This window comes from Neovison vison, chromosome 4 (genome assembly GCF_020171115.1).
Source record: "Neovison vison isolate M4711 chromosome 4, ASM_NN_V1, whole genome shotgun sequence".
Taxonomy (NCBI): domain Eukaryota; kingdom Metazoa; phylum Chordata; class Mammalia; order Carnivora; family Mustelidae; genus Neogale; species Neogale vison.
In genome coordinates this window covers 155,412,410-155,430,801 of record NC_058094.1, presented here as the reverse complement: position 1 = coordinate 155,430,801, position 18,392 = coordinate 155,412,410, and the positions used below count along the sequence as shown (strand labels likewise).

Below are 18,392 nucleotides of genomic sequence, written 5' to 3'. Positions count from 1 at the left end.
TCACCCCCTTGAAGGTTTGTAACACAGGGTTTAAGGTTGTGGGCTCTAAGTTAGATTGCTCAGGTTTAAATCTTGGGGTCAACACTGGCCAGCTGTGTTACCTTGAACAAGCTAATTAACTTCTCTGTGCCTCTGTGTAAAGTCATGATGATAATAAATGTTAGGAGGTGATTGTGAGGATAAAAGGAATGGTACACATGAATTTGTATAGAATAATATCTATCACAGGATAAGAGCTCACTGATTGTTAGCTATTTTGAGGTGGATTTTTTTTTCCTGTAAAAAGGATAAAGTTTACTGGGTTGGGTTAGGAATGTAGCTCTGTTACAATTTTGGCCCATTATGGAGGGAGTTGTTTGTTTTCTTTCCCTGTGAAGTAGTTTTTTTCTGTGTTCTCTAAGCCCAAGACATCTTATTAGCTTTCTTACCATCTCTGGAATGATCTCCATGTGTGGTGCTGGGTCAGCTCGCTGTCTAAACTGCCCATCCTACAAAAGAGGCTGGCTCAAGGAGTCTCCTTTCTTACCTAGGGTGTGGGCTCAGTGAATGACTGCCTCTCTCTGGTTTACCACAATGGCATTGGCAGATTTCTCTCCAGCTTGCAAAGTCCAAATTGTAAAACAACAAATTGCCATACAATGTAATTTCCCACCAAAAGAGGACAGTATTTATTCTCATTTCTACTTTACATATCTGGTGTGGCCTTGTGGCACTCATTACTCTAAGAGGAAGTATACACAGAATAAGTATTGGGTCCTGTAGGAGCAACAGACCCATTCTTGGCCCTTAAGGAAGACAAAGTTTGCACACCTTTAGGTTGGCATTAGGGAAACCAGCCCTGACTTCCGTTATACTAAGCCTTTCTTTTTTTTTTTTTTTTTTTTTAAGATTTTATTTATTTATTTGACAGAGAGAGATCACAAGTAGGCAGAGAGACAGGCAGAGAGAGGGGGTGAGAGGCTCTGTGCTGAGCAGAGAGCCCGATGCGGGGCTCGATCCCAGGACCCTGGGATCATGACCTGAGCCAAAAGCAGAGGCCTTAACCCACTGAGCCACTCAGGTGCCCCCTTTCTTGACCCCCAAATATTGTGCTTGGTGGGAAATGGGTCAGACCCAGAATGACTTCCTTAGTCTTTGAACTGAAAACCTGTAAATATTTTCTCAACAGGTTTTTACCAGAGATGAGGATCCTGAAACAAAAAGACAGAATAGTAATATGTTTTCTTTGTTGTTTCTAGTCCTTGGAATTATTTCTTTTATTACATTCTTTCTTCAGGTAAGTGTCTGCATTTTTACTTGATTCATTTTGGGGAATGCATTCTTGTTCAGCTGGGGAAATTTCTAAACACTTGTGTAATTTGATCTATTAATTGGACTACTAGCATCCAAGTTTCTTTGACATATTTAAAACAAAAATGTTATTGGGGCACCTGGGTGGCTCAGTCACAGGCATCCAACTCTTGATTTTAGCTCAGGGTCGTGGGATCGAGCCCCAACTCAGGTTCTGTGCTGGGCATGGAACCTACTTAATTGCTTCTCCCTTTCCCTCTGTCCCTTCCCCCCCACTCACACACTTTCTCTCTTTCTCTCTCTCCAACAAATGAATAAATAAATAAAATTTTAAAAATAAAAATATTTTAAATCAAAGATGTTTTGCTTCCACTGGAGCACTTTCTGACCTTCTCCGCCCCCCATCACCTCTCCCAAATGAAATATTAATGAAATCAGAGGGAAGAAGGTGTTTGATCTAATCTGATGATTAGACATGAAAACTGGGTACTCAAAAATAGAATTCAAGGGAATCCTGGGCTTGAGTTTGGATATAAGTACTGCCAGTTGGTTTAAATCCTCAACATGTCTTGGTATATCCTGAAAACAACAAAAAGCAAGACACAGTAAGCAAGTCGCACCGATCTAAAAAATGTTTGAAAAGTTTTTCATTCACCTTTTGCTAAAGGAGAAGGAACATTTTTAATGATGGAAGAATGCCGGCCCTAAACAGAAACTGTAGACACTTTTGTAAAGAGTCAGATTTTACAGGTGCACATCATTTGGGTGAAACAATTGCAAAGAAATTCAGAGCTCTTAAAGTTGAGTGCGGTAAGGTGAAGTTTGAGTATGCTTTGCACCAGTTCCTAATTTTGTGGTTTCAGGCAAATAAATAATGTACACTAAGCCTCAATTTCCTCATCTGTAAAATAGGGATGTTAGTACCTTCCTCTTGATGATTAAAATGAATAATGTGACAAGTGTCACATGTCCTTTCCGTGTCTGGAGAGGAGCCTTGGAGCAGGCAGCCAGGCAGCTGTCTGGCAGAGCCTGGCAGAACCCCGGAGCCCCGCGGTGGAGCAGCAATGTTCCCGCATGCCCAGAGGCCTCTGGTGTTCTGGGCAGGCACATCCCCATAGGCAAGGGAGCCGTGGCCAGCGCTGAGGTCATTTTCTTCCCAGAAGGACATTCATAAGGACCATTCTCTTCCTAGCCCCAGCTGGAGCTTTGACTCGTGAAGAAAAGTGAAGACATCTCTTGGAAACGTCTTCATGTAAATGCAAATCTACTTGAAAGATCAAGACTTTAAAATCTTTTTCTCCTGACACAAAGCTTATAAAAGAAGAGCAAATGTCATAGACCCAGCTCTTTCCCAGAAGCCTTGAGGAGGGCTTAGCGGCTTTGAATACACAATGTTTCATAATCAGAAAGGCTAGTTTGCATATCATAAGGAGGTTCTTATATGCAAGGAACTCCTGGATTCCCTCATGGAGGTGCCATTGCAACCATGATTGATGCTACTGTTGGTGTGTCTGTGATTATAGCTGGAGGAATCGTCAAGACTGCCAGTCTCAACATCAGTTTTGTTTTGTTTTAAAGATTTTACCTATTTATTTGACAGAGATCACAAGTAGGCAGAAAGGCAGGCAGAGAGAGAGGAGGAAGCAGGCTCCCTGCCGAGCAGAGAGCCCCAGGCAGGGCTTGATCCCAGGACCCTGGGATCATGACCTGAGCTAAAGGCAGAGGCATTAACTCACTGAGCCACCCAGGCGCCCCTCAACATCAGTTTTAAAACACCTTTCCCTCGTTGTTCTGTTGTGATAAATAGCCAACTGGATAAAGTTGAAGGAAGGAAATTGTTTCCTGTAATGTTTGAAACATGGATGAGAGGACTCTATCCTCAGAGGCAAGAAGCTTATTTGTAAAGCTGGATCCTGAAAAAAGTTTGACCTTGAAGAGCTTCTGGTCCATCCTACACCAATCTGTTAGGCTCTCTTTTCTCCAGAAGAAGCTGTTGTCCCCAAGCAAGCTCTACTTACTTGCTATTGAGTCCCCCAGAGGGTAAAGCCTGCTAACAACAACCTTCCTGAACTCATCTTCCAAATACAACTCCAGGAGCCAATTCCACCTTCTAAACTTTTAATACAGAAGCACTCCCTGGGAGAGTGCCAGCAGATCTTTGTGTCTTTTTAGGACAAGTGTCTGGTTCATGGGTTTGAATGGGCTCCTTAACGTTGCACAAGCGTAATGTCTGCCCCATTGCAGACTGGGGACACAATGCCTATTGAAAGGTTTGGTTTTGTTTTGTTTTAAGATTTTATTTATTCATTTGAGAGGTAATGAGAGAGAGAGCACGAGAGGAGGGAGGGTCAGAGGGAGAAGAAGACTCCCCACCAAACAGGGAGCCCAATGCAGGACTGGATCCCGGACTCCATGATCATGACCTGAGCTGAAGGCAGTTGTTTAACCAACTGAGCCACCCAAGTTCCCGCATATTAGAAGTTTTACTACAAACTTAGATATGCCAGAAAAATCGAAGGAAGGAATAAATGTGTGTGTGTATTACAAATTAAAAAGCTAGCTTTATTGTATCCAAACAAATCTTTTTGACTACAGTAGGAAATACAACTAGTTCCTAGAGGAATGGATACCTCATATCTGGATTCTAGGAATTAAACAACTGCACCATTAAAAAGAAGAAGAAAAAGAAGGAGAAGAAAGAAGAAGAAAGAAAAAGAAGAAAAGGGAATCATGTGATCATGTTCCCAGGCCTGTGGGAGGCAGTAGCAAATACTCAGTTACTTATTGAAGGAATGGATATTAGCCATGTGTAATTTTTTAAGATAAAATTCTGAATAGGGGGACGCCTGGGTGGCGCAGTTGGTTGGACGACTGCCTTCAGCTCAGGGCGTGATCCTGGAGTCCCGGGTTCGAGTCCCACATCAGGCTCCCAGCTCCATGGGGAGTCTGCTTCGCTCTCTGACCTTCTCCTCGCTCGTGCTCTCTCTCACTGTCTCTCTCTCTCAAATAAATAAAATAAAAAAATCTTTCAAAAAAAAAATTCTGAATAGGTCTCTATATTTAATGTGTTATAGATAGTATTAATTTTTTATATAGACAGAAAGGGTTTTTTTTTTTTTCCATTATAAGAAGTACAAAAGAAAAATGACTGAATGAACTTTTTCTTTACTAAGCACTTAGAATCTCATTGGGTAATTTGGCCTAAGCATAACAGAATGCTTTAACCAAATGGAAGATTGCTGTAGCAACTCTTAATGCCATAGAACATAAAGACTCGTGAGTGTGAAGTTGGTTGAGGGATTTTTAGGCCGTAGGCTTTGAGCTGCTCCCTTCAACTCTGAAGATTTGAACTAGGAAAGCAAAGGCAGGGGAGGCAGTTCCCTTTGTAACGTGATGATGCTTGGGCAGACAGGAGTCTGACCTGCCTGGCAAAACTGCGTGGAAACAGGCTCTAATATAGGACCTCAGAACTACAGAGATGGCACAGTGGCCGACAACATTAGAGTCCCTACCCCTGATTTGGAAACAAAAGGAGGGAGCTCTGTGGGTGTTAAGATTTCAGGCTCTGGCTCCCGTTCTAGTTAGGATTCTCATAGCCCCAGATTCACAGTCCACCTCTGCCACCTTACATTTGGGTCCTTTGGCAACTAAACCTGTTTCTTTTGTAAAGTAGTGATTTTACAGTTGTTCTAAAGGTGACATTCTTCCATCACTAAAAGGGTTGTCCTATGTATATACATACAGGTATTTTATATAAACTTACAGTGTCAGGCTAAGCACTGAAAACTAGTTCTTGACAAAAATAGGGGTAGTATTCCTGTAGTGAGCAAGATAATTCACATTTCATTCAGTCTAGTAAGAGAAACCTCAATCTGGCCATTTCTAAATCAATTAAACTGTTTTAGTAATTTCAGGCTTTAATTCAATGGATCTAGCATTTCTCCCTTTCCTCCTTCTCCTGGGTCAGTGTGTCTGTTAGCAGAGGGGTGCAGGGGGATGGTCTGTGGGCATCACGTGCCTGCTTGCTTCATGCTGGCAACTGGTAGGGCCTGCGGCCTTCAGTTCTATGGTCCTACCAGGCTGTCCCCCTTTATCGAACCACTCTGAAGAATTAGCTCTTTCTTCACTTATGCTCTTTGCCTCTGTTTCTTCCCTCTCTCAGTAATGCTCACGCACTAGCTGGGGTCACAGAGGAGCTATAACTGTCCTTTTCCACCTCTCTGATTCTGTAGGAAATTGGGTTGTTACTAGGGCCTCTCTTCTGATGCGTCATGGGCCATTTCCACTCTGCTTCCCCCATGCCGTTGTGTGGCGGCCCTTATCTGTAGACTCTCACTTCCCGGAGCTCCAGAAGGACAGGGAGCACTGTTTCTTCCTGATCCTGTATCCCCACGTGCCCTGGATGAGGGTTCTGTTGCCCTTCCTCCCTAGATGTGGCCAGGCATGGCAGCACACTCATATGGGACTCTCTATTTCCCAGAGGAAGGTTAGATTCTTGGGGGAAGGAGAGGGCCAGGGCAGAAAAGTCTCTCTTGGTCAGCCTTCTTGCCCAGCTTGTTTTGCTCCAAGACTTTAGCATTTTTTTTTTTTAATTTTAACTTGGAAACGAGGAATTTGCTATCTTTATTCCCTGCTTCCTTGATGGCTGGGGTGGCTGAATATTTCTGTTTTCCCAGACGACACCTCAGGTCCTGGTGTATCTCTTAACAGCATCCTTTTGCCATTTTCAGTGTGTCCTGGTTTGGATGACACATAATACAGCCATCCTTCTTCCAGTGCCTCTGCCTTAGAAACAACTTGAGCTTCCTGGGTGACAGACCCCGGCTCCCCGGGAGAAATAACAGGGATAGGAGTCGGGACAAAGAAACATACTTCCTAATAAATCCCTCATCATCTTGCCAGTAATGGGGGAGTCATGATTTCAAAACTGGGCTCTCCTGGCCCCACCCACCAGTGTGGCTCTGTACCATGGAACACAGTGACCGAAATATAGCCAAGCCTGACATTGGGCTTTCTGACCTGCTCTCGTGTCCTCTCAGCAGTGACGTCCAGGCTCCCGCCCTCTGTGTCATCGGTGTCAGGGTCTCTGATAGGTCTCCTTTCTTGTGGCGTGTTCTCATTCACAGGGGTTCACGTTCGGCAAAGCCGGGGAGATCCTCACCAAGCGGCTCCGGTACCTGGTTTTCAGATCGATGCTGAGACAGGTATGTCTGCTGAGGACTGAGCCTGGGCTGGGCGGACCTCCCTGCTGGTACATGTGACCTCATGGAGCGGGAGTGCAGTCAGGTTACTCAGAGCGAGCTCCTGTGGTGGCCTTCCCTTCGTCTCCCCTCAGAGATGCCGCTGGACCACCCCCCAGGTCTGGCTCAGAGGCCGTGCTGTCTCTCTGCTGTGGGCGGGACAAGGAATGGGATGGCCACAGACGGTCCCCAGAGCAGGTTCACCACCAGCCTTTCTCAGGGCAACTGGAGGCAGAGTAGGCAGTACCCCTCATCCCTTTTCTCTCTCTTTCTTTCCTTCTTTCCCCTGGGAAACTCAAGACATTCATGTTTCTGCCCACTAAGGGATGTCACCTGAAACCTGTCTTTCCACAAAGCAAAATGTATCCCCTCTCCCCAGTTTCTTTGCTGGGGTTAGTTGGATATAGTAATTGACACTGTAGTCTAACAAGCTGGGAACAGCTTAATGGAATGCCTCTTACATTTCAGATCTTCAACACCTCAGCAACAGGCAGAGGCAAATGTTTTCCTAGGGAAAGGGGGAGGGGGCTTCTGCGAATGTCACCCAAAACAGCCCAGTTCAAAGAGAAAGTTTCTCTAACAATCCTGAAAATTTTGTATGTGACTTTATAACTCTCTATTTTAAAATCACTGATCTCTTGCCAGTGAAGAAAATGAGGTGCTGGAAGGATGCCCTGGATGTGGCAGGGGTGCTGGAACCCTGGCTGAGAGGCACAGGTTGCCACGTTAGGATGTCTCAATGGCATATACCTTTTCATGGTTCTCTTTGCTTCCTCCATCCTTTCCCACCCCTGCCACCATGACTTAAAAAGCATGTTTGTGGGAATTGCTTGCAGTGACTGACAGAGCCAGGACTGACTCGAATGAGTGACAGAACACTATTTGATGGGGACCCTGTCCTAGGACACTGAGTCAAACCATAATTATAACTGAGATTCCATTTAGCATGTTGATCTTGGTCCACAGCCAAATGCCCCATTACCATCCCAGCCTCCAGGCTGACTCCTGAGTCCATTATACTTCGGAAGCCGAGCTGATGTTTTGTGTAATGCCCTCTCTATAAATTATTAAGCCTCGCAAGTACATATGAAGAGCTTCAGAGCCATAATACGAAGAATTGTCAGGCATTCATACCTCAACAGTCCCTGTCTTTAAGGAAGTTATATGCCACTGAAAGAGGCATTTTAACACAGCAATTTTAAAAAAGCAAAGTGATGCATGCTATAATAACTTGTAACACTTTTTTGTTTCTTAAATATTTGGGGAAAATGTGATAGATACTGCTTTAATTGCAAATCACCAGTATGGATAATAGGACCATAGTTATTTTTATTATGGATATAAATCATACTACAAATTCACAATCTTTTTAGTACTTATGTACTTAAAAAGATAAATGGACTAATGGCTAATAACACATGAAAAAATGCTACCCGTCACTTGGAATCAAGGAAGTACAAATCAAAACCTCAATGAGATAATATACCAGTCAGAATGGTTAAAATTAACAAGTCAGAAAACAACAGATGTTGGAGGTTGTGGAGAAAAGGGAACCTTGTTACACTGTTAGTGGGAATGCAAGTTGGTACATCCACTCTGGAAAACAACATGGAGCTTCCTCAAACAGTTAAAAATAGAGCTGCCCTACAGAATTGCACCACTGGGTATTTACCCCAAAGATACAAATGTTATGATCCAAAGGGGCACATGCATGCACCCCAATGTTCATAGTAGCAATGTGCACAATAGCCAAACTACGGAAAGAGCCCAGATGTCCATCGACAGATGAATGGATAAAGAATATGTGGTGTATATACATACACACACACACACACACACACACACACACACACAAAATGGAATATTACTCAGCCCTCAAAAATTGAAATCTTGCCATTTGCAACGACATGGATGGAAGTAGTGGGTATTATGTTAAGTGAAATAAGTCAATCAGAGAAATCCAGTTATCATATTCACTTACTTGTGGAATTTAAGAAACAAAACCAGATCATAGCGGGGTGAGGGGAATAAGATGAAATCAGACAGGGAGACAAACCATAAAAGACTCTTAATCATAGGAAACAAAGTGAGGGTTGGTGAGAATGGGGTTGGGGGATAAGGTAACTGGGTGATATTAAGGGAGGCATGTGATATAATGAGCACTGGGTATTGTATAAGAATGATGAATCACTGCTCTCTACCTCTGAAACTAATAATATGCTATGTGTTAATTAATTGAATTTAAATAAAAGTAAATTTTAAAAATTAAAAGGTAAATGGCTTTATCAAAAAATCCTATTTTGTGTTAATCTTAAATCTAAATATCTTTTGTTGATTTCTTAAACCCAATTTATTTATTCTGCCCTGAACTCCAGTTATCTAAACTGCCTATTCAGCCTCTCTATTTGGATGTCTAAGTAGCAGGCACTCAGAAAATTATTTTGACAAATGAAATTACTTATGTGTTTGTCTATTAAGTCCCTTTCTTGTCTACTGAGTGTCAAATCCTGAGTGTGAAATGCAAGGGGTGTAAATGATAACCATCCTGATCTTGTCCTTGCCCTTGGAGCTAAGGTTCTTATAAGTAGAACTTTAAGATAATAAAATCTTTTTCTGTGCCACAGGATGTGAGCTGGTTTGATGACCCTAAAAACACCACTGGAGCATTGACAACTAGGCTTGCCAATGACGCTGCTCAAGTTAAAGGGGTATGTACCTTCTTTCTGCTGGTGTTAGTCTTAATTGGCCATTTTGGATCTCTGCATGGAATTAATTTTCCCATTTTCGGTGTTCTCCTTATCATTAAAATGTTAGATAAATATTTAACACAATAAATCATTTGCCTCATAGCAAAAATGTTAACCACTTAAATAAAGATTGTATACTGTATAGTGTATATATAATTTACAAGCTTTCTTTTGTTGTTTACTAGTTAGTCATATTATTTACAGGATACACATGGAAGGATAATTATTTAGAAAAGGAAGTATTTATCAGCATATCATGCAAGATCAGTCTGTTTTGGTTTCAGTTAATCAACAGAGAACTAATTGCTACTGAAAAAAGAATGTAGGTTCTGTATACATGTTTAGGAGTACTGCAGTTTAGAAGAGAGGGAAGAAAAATCTAAAAGCAGGTTGAGGGGCATTCAGGTGACTCAGTTGGTTAAGCATCAGACTCTTGATTTCAGTTCAGGGCATGCCATCAGGGTCTGAGATCAAGTCCCACATTGGGCTCCCCGCTAGGCCGGCCGGGGGTCTGCTTAAGATTCTCTCTCTCTCTCTCTCTCTCTCTCTCTCTCCCTCCCTCTAGACCTCCTTGCCTACCCTGCTCATGCATGTGCACTCTCTCTCTCTCAATAAAAAATAGTAATAATAATAAAAATAAAAACAGGTTGAAAGAAATGAGAAGCACATGAAAACATTAAAGCAGTGGTAAAAGGAACAACTTCATTAGGTTGTAAAGCTCAAATTATACTAGTACATGACTCTCTTTAACTGCTAAACAGAAACTGTTGAACCAGGAGGTTTTTGATTTGTGCAGGAAGTGACAATTTCTTCTACACTCTAACTACTGATAGCAAAAATCCACAAGATGATATAGGATTTAAAAAAAAAAAAAAAAGCATGTGATGTCTGCTGTGCCTTTCCCTCCCTTGAACCTTATTAATCTTTTAGTCTTTCTTTAAGGTAGCTCTATATTAAAGTTTCTTCTATCAAATACAGGGGGCTTCCGTAAGACTAAATTAGATTATGAATGTGTAAGCGCACAGAGTTTTAAATTACAATGTAAATCTTGTGACTTTTTTTTTTTAAGATTTTATTTATTTATTTGACAGAGAGAGAGAGAGATCACAAGTAGGCAGAGAGGCAGGCAGAGAGAGAGGGGGAAGCAGACTCCCCACTCAGCAGAGAGCCCGATGCGGGGCTCGATCCCAGGACCCTGCGATCATGACCCGAGCTAAAGGCAGAGGCTTAATCCACTGAGCCACCCAGGCGCCCCTCTTGTGACTTTTTAAAATGCAGATTTCTTTGCTTAAAACACACAGATCAATGAACACGGAGATTTGGATCAAGTTGTATAGAACCTATCAGGACCACATGTGCACTACTTGAAATAACTTTGAACTTCATAAAGCAGACAACAACCTGGCCTTCTGGTGTCTACACAGCATGCCAGGATCATCATTAAAAATAACTATGGGGAAAAAATAACGGCAGGACGTATAGGTAAGGGCTTTCAGGCCTCAGAGATTTGATGGTATATGCAGGAGGCCTGAATGAGGGAAATGTACTAGCCCTGTAGATAAATAGAGAGGAATGTTCTAAACAGAAGAATCGGAAGTGCTAAGGCCCTGAGGCTGGAGCATTTCCATCACTGTTCTAAAAAGAGTAAAGAGAGTAGTATGGCTGCAGTAAAGTGAGTGAAAGGAAGAGGCATAAGAATTGAGATCTGCATTATATCTGGAAATAGATGGGAAATCATTGTAGGGTTTTGGACATAGAAGCGATGGGATCCGAAAGTTTGTTTGTTTGTTTGTTTGTTTTTAAAATCTTGTTTATTTATGACAGAGAGAGCACAAGCAGGGGGAGTGGCAGGCAGAGGGAGAGGGAAAAGCAGGCTCCCTGCTGAGAGGGGGTAGCCTGACCAGGGGCTCAATCCCAGGTCCCCAGGATCATGACCACAGCTGAAGGCAGTCCTTTAACCAACTGAGCCACCCAGGCGCCCCTTGGGATCTGGAAGTTTTAAAGGCTGCTGTATGACTAGGCTGAAGGGGGCAAGGGTGGAGGCAGGGACTGTATTGCCATAAGTCAGGGGAGGGATGATAACGTTTTAGACTGGAGTGGTCATCGTGAAGGTGACAAAAAGTAATCAGATTCAGGACATAGTTTGAAGGTAGAGCCAACAGAATTTATTGGTTATATGTGGGGTATAAGAGAATGGGAATATAGAATGTGTCCATAATTTTTGACCAGCATCACTTTAAAAAATGGAACTGTGGGGCACCTGGGTGGCGCGTTGGTTAAGTGGCTGCCTTCAGCTCAGTTCATGATCCCAAAGTCCTGGGATTGGGCCCCACGTCAGGCTCCCTGCTCAGCAGAGAGCCTGCTTCTCCCCACCTCTCTCTTTCTCTGCCTGCCGCTCTGCCTGTTTGTGCTCTCCCTATATTTCTCTGCCAAATAAATAAAAACCTTTACCCCAAAAATGGAGTTGCTTTTTAATGAAACTGGGAGCCTGTTTAAAGAACATATTTGAGGGAGAGTTGAGAGTTCTTTTTGGAACATGGTACGTTTGAGATGTCCAATGAGATGTCCAAGTGGAGATATCAAGAAGGCAGATTAGATGCACCAGTCTGGAGCTGAGCACAGAAGTCTGGTCTGGAAATAGACATTTGGAGATTTTTCAGTGCATTGTTGGCTTGTAAACCAGGGGGCTGGGTTAATAGACAAGGAAGCATACGCAGCTAGAGAGCGTGGAAAGTGCTGGGCCATGAGGTCTGGGCTATGAGGACGTACCTGCAAAAAAGACTGGGAAGGAGCAGCCAGTGAGGTTCCTAGAGCAGTGTCCTAGAAACGACATGGAAAAAGTGTTTTTAGGAGGAGCATTCAAGGATATCAGATACCGCTAATAAGCGGTATCACCTTGTGAGGTGATGGAACATCTTACCATGCTCCAGCCTCTAGAAGGTGCTGATGGGGAAAAAAAAAAAAAAGAAGGTGCCATGGTTCTGACAAGAACTGTTTCAAGGTGTGGTGGGAGCAAAACCTGCTGGAAGGGGGATCAAGAGAAAGGAGAAAAGAGAACAAACACCATTAGATACATTGTTAAAGGACTTCTTGGGAAATGGAGGAGAAAAGTGGTATGTAGAAGACATAAAGCATCAGTCTCTATTTTTTAAATTTAACTTGGCAGGAGAATCAGTCAGTGAGCTTGGGGTCAATCCATTTTTCTCCCTCCCTTCAAGAGTAAGTCTTTGGCGATCAGGCTCTGTGCAGACACAGTGTATCCTCACATTTCTGAAATCCAAGTTTCCCTAGTTAAACTTTGCTGCCCTCCCTTTAGCATGCCTTTCACAGAGATCTGGTTGAGTGTGCTCATGTGCCCACAGGGACACACACGTCCCACACCTTGTTTGGTGTGGAGGACTCAGCCTCGAGTAAATACTGACTCAGTCCCGGTGGCAGAACCCTGAGCAGGCACAGTGTGGGCATTGTGTGCTGGCTGTCCTTCTTCCCTTCTCTGAAATTCCTCTGGGGTTATGGCCTGTCCTCAGCCATGGCCCTTTCTTGTATGTCTAAGACTGGTGGCCAGGCCTGTCCCTTTCCTGTCGTTTGTGAGCTCCTCAGCCCCTGGAGCTCTGGGAGCCCCGGATTGCCTGCGCTGGTGTTGACCTGCTGCTTTTCATTGGTATCTTCGAACTCACATTCTGATGGCCCCACCAGCCTGAACACCCCCATGTGAGCCACCGGTTCAGAAGTGTTCTCCAGAACTTCGATCAGTAGCTAAGGACCAGAGAAGAGGAAGCGAGTAGGTCTGTGAGTGCCGTCAGAGGCAGAAAAGTCTGACGTTGCCGTTACCACAGGTTGGTGGAGACAGGACAGTTGTATCCACTTAATGCTACCAGCTGACCTGTTCATGTCGGGACAGATGTGTGTAGGTGTGTAAATATACATACACATAGCTATATGCATGCATATACATATATTCACTTATATTTACCTGTGTGTGTGTGTGTGTGTGTGTGTGTGTCTGTGTGTCTGTGTGTTTGTATCTCTATGCCACAGTGGGAAGTGGTGAAATTAATTTTTTATATCCAAAAATACCCAAGGGAAGCAATACTGTCAAAAATCATTCTACCCAAGCCAGGGCTAACTCAAGTTTGTGCATATATAGTTACTGATAATGTTTATCTAGGTTAAATGTTCTTCATATTTAACTTGACCATCAAGGAAACATTTTCTTGGATGTATTTCTGAGTCAGAAGCATGTTCTGCTAGGAAAGAAATCAGGAGGAAATAATCTAAGCATTTTGCATATGAAATAGTGAGCTTTAAAGTTTTAGTTTGGTTTTAGGACTAGATTTCTGCAGGGGAAAAAAAGCAAATGAGAGCCATGTACAGATCAAAAGCCACTATGTATTTAAGGTTTTTTTATATCCCCAGGAGAAGGTGGTTGAGGGGAAGATGGAGTTATAAATGTTTCTAATTTCATAAAGAGGCTTAGGAAATGGGCTCCCCCCCCCCAGTAAGCATAAGTGCTTTAAATTAGATTTCAAGCAATATGGTCATGTTTGGAGGAGGAAATAAATATCAGGGCAGGGAGTAACAAGGAAGAATGGACAGGAAAATGAGAAGAGGAAGTGAGATAGAATTACTTGAAAGTACAGCGGGTGGAAAGGTAATGAGGGGTCTTGATGGGTTTCAAGTGTTGGGCTGCTTTTGTCTCCCCCTGTTTCAAGCTTGGGCTATGGTTTTTGGGTTCTCTTCTCTCAGTTCCACTTTTTGAAATGAAAATTACCAGGCTACTACTAATCTATGCTGTCCCATTCATTGTGATCCTCAGAACTCTAGAGTCCTGCTCTGGGTGATGACTAGAGGTGGAACAGTGTTAGTCTTTAGCATAAGGAACAGTAACCAGCGCCATGACTTCAAGTGCTAACTCAAGTTAAACCGAGGAGTATAATAATCTCCCCACACCCCCAGCCTGAGGTTCTTGATCTTTTCTTCCCCTTTCATGTACATGAGAGGAGAATTTGTCCTCTCTGATCCATTTTACTTAGTTTCATGACCTTGATTGCCATCCAGACCTGAACATTCCTATGTCTGGAAGGTTATTGTGCTAGAATCGTTTACTTGCTGTGAGCTTTGTGGATGTCCTGAGCACTTCTCTCAGTCAGTAGCTGTGGGAAGTGCGTTCTGGGTAGGACGCGTAGATTCTGAGAGCAGGAACAGTTTACATTGTCCCCGTGCCATGGACTCTGTCCGGGTTGTAACCTTTGACTTTTAGGTTGGAAACGCACAAATGCAGAGACCTGGCTTTGAAATCCATTTCATTTTTTGACAAACCAAATTTGGTTAAGCATCCCTTTGATAGAAACTCAGTGGCTGCATCAAATAGAAAGAAATGTTCCATTATTCATGCTGTCTGGCGTAATTCCTGGTACAGAATTTAATGTACAGAGGCTCCTAGTAGTTATAATACCCTTGCCCCCTAATTCGTGGTCTGGTATTTATATCATGTAGGTGTTGAATGATTTCAGAGGGTTGATACTGGAGTGATGGAGAAGGGGGTACACAGAGGAGGATGTGACCAGTCTGGACTTTACTGCATTGGAATCTATACATGAGTCTGGCCCTGGTCAGGCAGAAATAACTTTGGGAGTAGAAAAAACCTGGGCCATTCCCAAATCTGGGTAGCAGAGCCGGACTTTGGAAGGGATTGAGGGCTTAGGTATTTCTAAGGTAGAGAAGTACAGTATGGAATAGTGGACTGAATTGACTTTATAGTTTGAATTCTGGCTTTAGAGCTGGAAGTCACTGCATGCTACTGAAAGTTATGCTCCAGGCCCCCTCTGGCATTCACACTAAAGTCTCTAATGCTTGCTTAATACCCTAAGTTAAATTCCATAACTTTCAGCTCTGTGTAGTTTTTCCAAATCAACTGCAGGTTAAATTAAACCCAATAAGCATCTCAGATAGGCCCAGATATATTTGGATTCCTTAATGACATATATTAGACTTAACTTATGAGTAGCTATGCATCTAACATTGGAAATCTCCACCATTTCCAGTGTAACTATCAGATTATCTTGTTTATTTATTTTTTAAAAGATTGTGTTCATTTATTCGACAGAGAAAGAGAGAGCAAGGGAGGGAACACAAGCAGCAGGGGTGAGAGAGGGAGAAGCAGCTTCCTGCTGAGCAGGGAGCCCAGCACGGGGCTCAATCCTTGGACCCTGAGATCATGATCTGAACCAAAGGCAGGTGCTTAACGACTGAGCCACCCAGGAGCCCCTTTTATCTTGTTTATTTGAAGAGCTTGCTTAAGTGATCATGGTTTCATTGATTAATGAAAATTTTCTTGGTATTAAAAGGTAGAAGAGAGGGGTGCCTGGGTGGCTCATTTGGTTAAACGTCCAACTCTTGAACCCAGTCCACGTCTTGATCTCAGGGTCGTGAGTTCAAGCCCCGTACTGGTGTGGACCCTACTTTAAAAAAAAATTGGAAGAGATAGAAATATGTAACTTAGCTCTGAATTATTGATCTTCTTTCAGTATTTACTCTGATGTCATGGAAATTTTCATTTTAGAAACCAGATAAACTTACGAGTCAAACTTTCCCTTTTGTTTTGTAAGTGAGAAGATAATTAATAGAATTTCATGAAGCTGAAGTCATAATCCTGAGGAAAATATAGGCATGGGTTTTAAAGAGAATGTGAAAGCATTTCTCTAATTCGTTTTGTGTTTTTATTTTGTAGGCTATAGGTTCCAGGCTCGCTGTAATTACCCAGAATATAGCAAATCTTGGGACAGGCATTATTATATCCTTAATCTATGGCTGGCAGTTAACACTTTTACTCTTGGCGATCGTACCCATTATTGCAATAGCGGGAGTTGTTGAAATGAAAATGTTGTCTGGACAAGCACTGAAAGATAAGAAAGAACTTGAAGGTGCTGGGAAGGTGAGTCAACCTAAATATAAATGCTGATCTGAAAGAGTGAAATATTCTAATCAGGGTTGTTCTATTACTCGCTGCTATTCACTATGCTCAGAGAATGTTTTTATACCCAGTCCTTAAAGCAGTCTCACTTGACCGGAGGAAGATTGGAAATTGGAAACTGAAGAAAAGAAGCCCAACGAAGTCTGAGGCTCACAGCCTGACAACTGATTTTGTTAGGCTTTCATTGTTTCATACTGTTGTCCTCATGCTCTTCCTCTATGCCCTCTCTCCGTGCCCCTTCCCTCTGCCCTTCTTTCCCTCAAGCAAGCTGAAATCCATTCCTTTATTGAGGAAAGCAGCCCCATTTTATTACATGTGATGGGGGAGGGTGGTTAAAATATGGAAAAGTCCTAAAGGTATTTATTCTGTCAGGCTTAAATTGTTAGCATTCTTTACTTTTTATCATGCCTCCTGCTGGCATCTTATTTCTGTTTATCTTTACCCTACTACAGGTAGTGTGGCTCCTATTACTACTTTTTCTTCTCTTTCCTCTCTTTCTCTTCCTACATACTTGTTTACTTGTTGCTGTTGTTGTTTTGAAACAAATGCTTGTATGGCATTTACTGTGTTTCCTTGGCAATGCTTTACTCCTCATTGTGACCCTAAGAAGTTGGCTTTATTATTCATTCCTTTTTCAGCTGAAGCTGAGGCACAGGTGGGTCATGGCCCCAGTGCCTTAGAGCTGATAAGCCTCATAGCCAGGATCCAAAGTTGTGCCTCTGTGAAGAAGCAGAGAGGTCTTCTATTGGCCAAACAAATCTGATAGCACATGGTTTGTATCACTACAGAAATAAAGGTGGTCAGAGCATGACTGAGCCCCCAAACTGGGTAGGGATACATCTATTAGTAGACCCTCCAGGGTTCCTAAGAGTCAGGGCAGGGACCCAGAAAGATCCAGTGGCTCTGGCTCTCTAGGCCATGTATCTGAGGTACTTTGTTTCAGGACCAGGCACCACACCAGAGAATAATGAATGATGTAGTGGGTACTTCTTCATGGAAGTTAATCATAATCATGTCCTCTACCTCCCAGCCATCTCCTCGGACTTTTTATCCTGTTTCCTTAGGATTCCTTCACGAATTCCATTGGATTAGTTTTAGTGTTTCCTAACTAGTGTCTATGGGAGAAAGGTCTCATGTGAGGCTCCCCTTCAGGCCATCGGAGACCCAGTCCCAAGCTTCAGCAGGACCAAGCTGACCCACTGGCATCTGGTTGTGGGCTGGCCCTTGTCACATTGACCCCTATCAGGGGACATGTTCTGTGAACAGTCACCTCATTTAATACTCCACTGTCTTGTTTTTTTCTTTCTGTGGTATTGACTTTTCATGTGAGAGGATGGAAAAATCTAGGACAAAATGTATAGAAAGAAAATGTATTAGTGTTTAGGAATATCATCATTTCCTGAGGTGTTCAGAATGTCCCAGAAAGGAACCTTACATTGTGTAGAGGAAGAAGGTGATCAAGATTCTCAATTATAAGGTAATTTGTTAGACATCACAGGTTAGCACTTCTAAAGTGGATCCCAGGATTCCTTGAGATCCCAAGGAAACTCAGATTTAAGACTCTTGGAGATCTGTCCCGGGGGCAAGGAAGGGGGGCAGGTGGACATGGATATGTGTGAACGTGGCAGATTCACTGAGCAGAGGTTGAGAAGTGAGATCCATGCTCTGATTCAGGGGTGTTTCATGAGACTGGCAAGAACAGGTAGGGAAAGTGGTGATTCCAAGACCATCTGGTCTGTGTAGTTTTGAAAATCAACTCCCAAAGCTCCTCATTCCCAGATTACCATTTACTGAATATTTAATATATGTCAGGCATCGTGTGAGGAGCTCTGCGTGCATTTTCTCCTTTGATACTCAATCACTTTTTGGAATTCTTCTTATTAGTTGATAAAACCCAAGGTTCATAGAAGTTGGGTAACTTCCCCAAATCACAAAGCAATAGTTCTAACTGATCTCCCTGCTCCCACTCCTTCCCTTCTTGTCCACCCACTTTCTACATTCTTCTCACAGAAGCCACCCTGATCTCTTACAAACACAAGAACACACTAACCAGTTACCAACTTAAAACCCTCTCGTGGATTCGTATCACACTGGGAAGAGATCAACTTTTTATCCTAGTTGATAAGACTCTGCATGATCTCC

General features: G+C 42.9%; 1 protein-coding gene across 3 annotated transcripts in view; it reads left to right on the top strand.

The window, feature by feature from the left end:
- The window catches only part of ABCB1 (ATP binding cassette subfamily B member 1), a 106,174-nt gene that overhangs the window by 66,520 nt on the left and 21,262 nt on the right, over window positions 1–18,392 (top strand). For 2 of the 3 annotated variants that reach the window (XM_044245944.1, XM_044245945.1), the window contains 4 exons: window positions 1,169–1,276; window positions 6,417–6,494; window positions 9,155–9,238; window positions 16,008–16,211. In XM_044245944.1, coding sequence (XP_044101879.1) covers window positions 1,169–1,276; window positions 6,417–6,494; window positions 9,155–9,238; window positions 16,008–16,211 — 474 coding nt within the window. Of the gene's footprint in view, window positions 1–1,168; window positions 1,277–3,885; window positions 4,145–6,416; window positions 6,495–9,154; window positions 9,239–16,007; window positions 16,212–18,392 lie in introns of those variants that run through there. The other variant, XM_044245946.1, reaches the window with a different exon arrangement.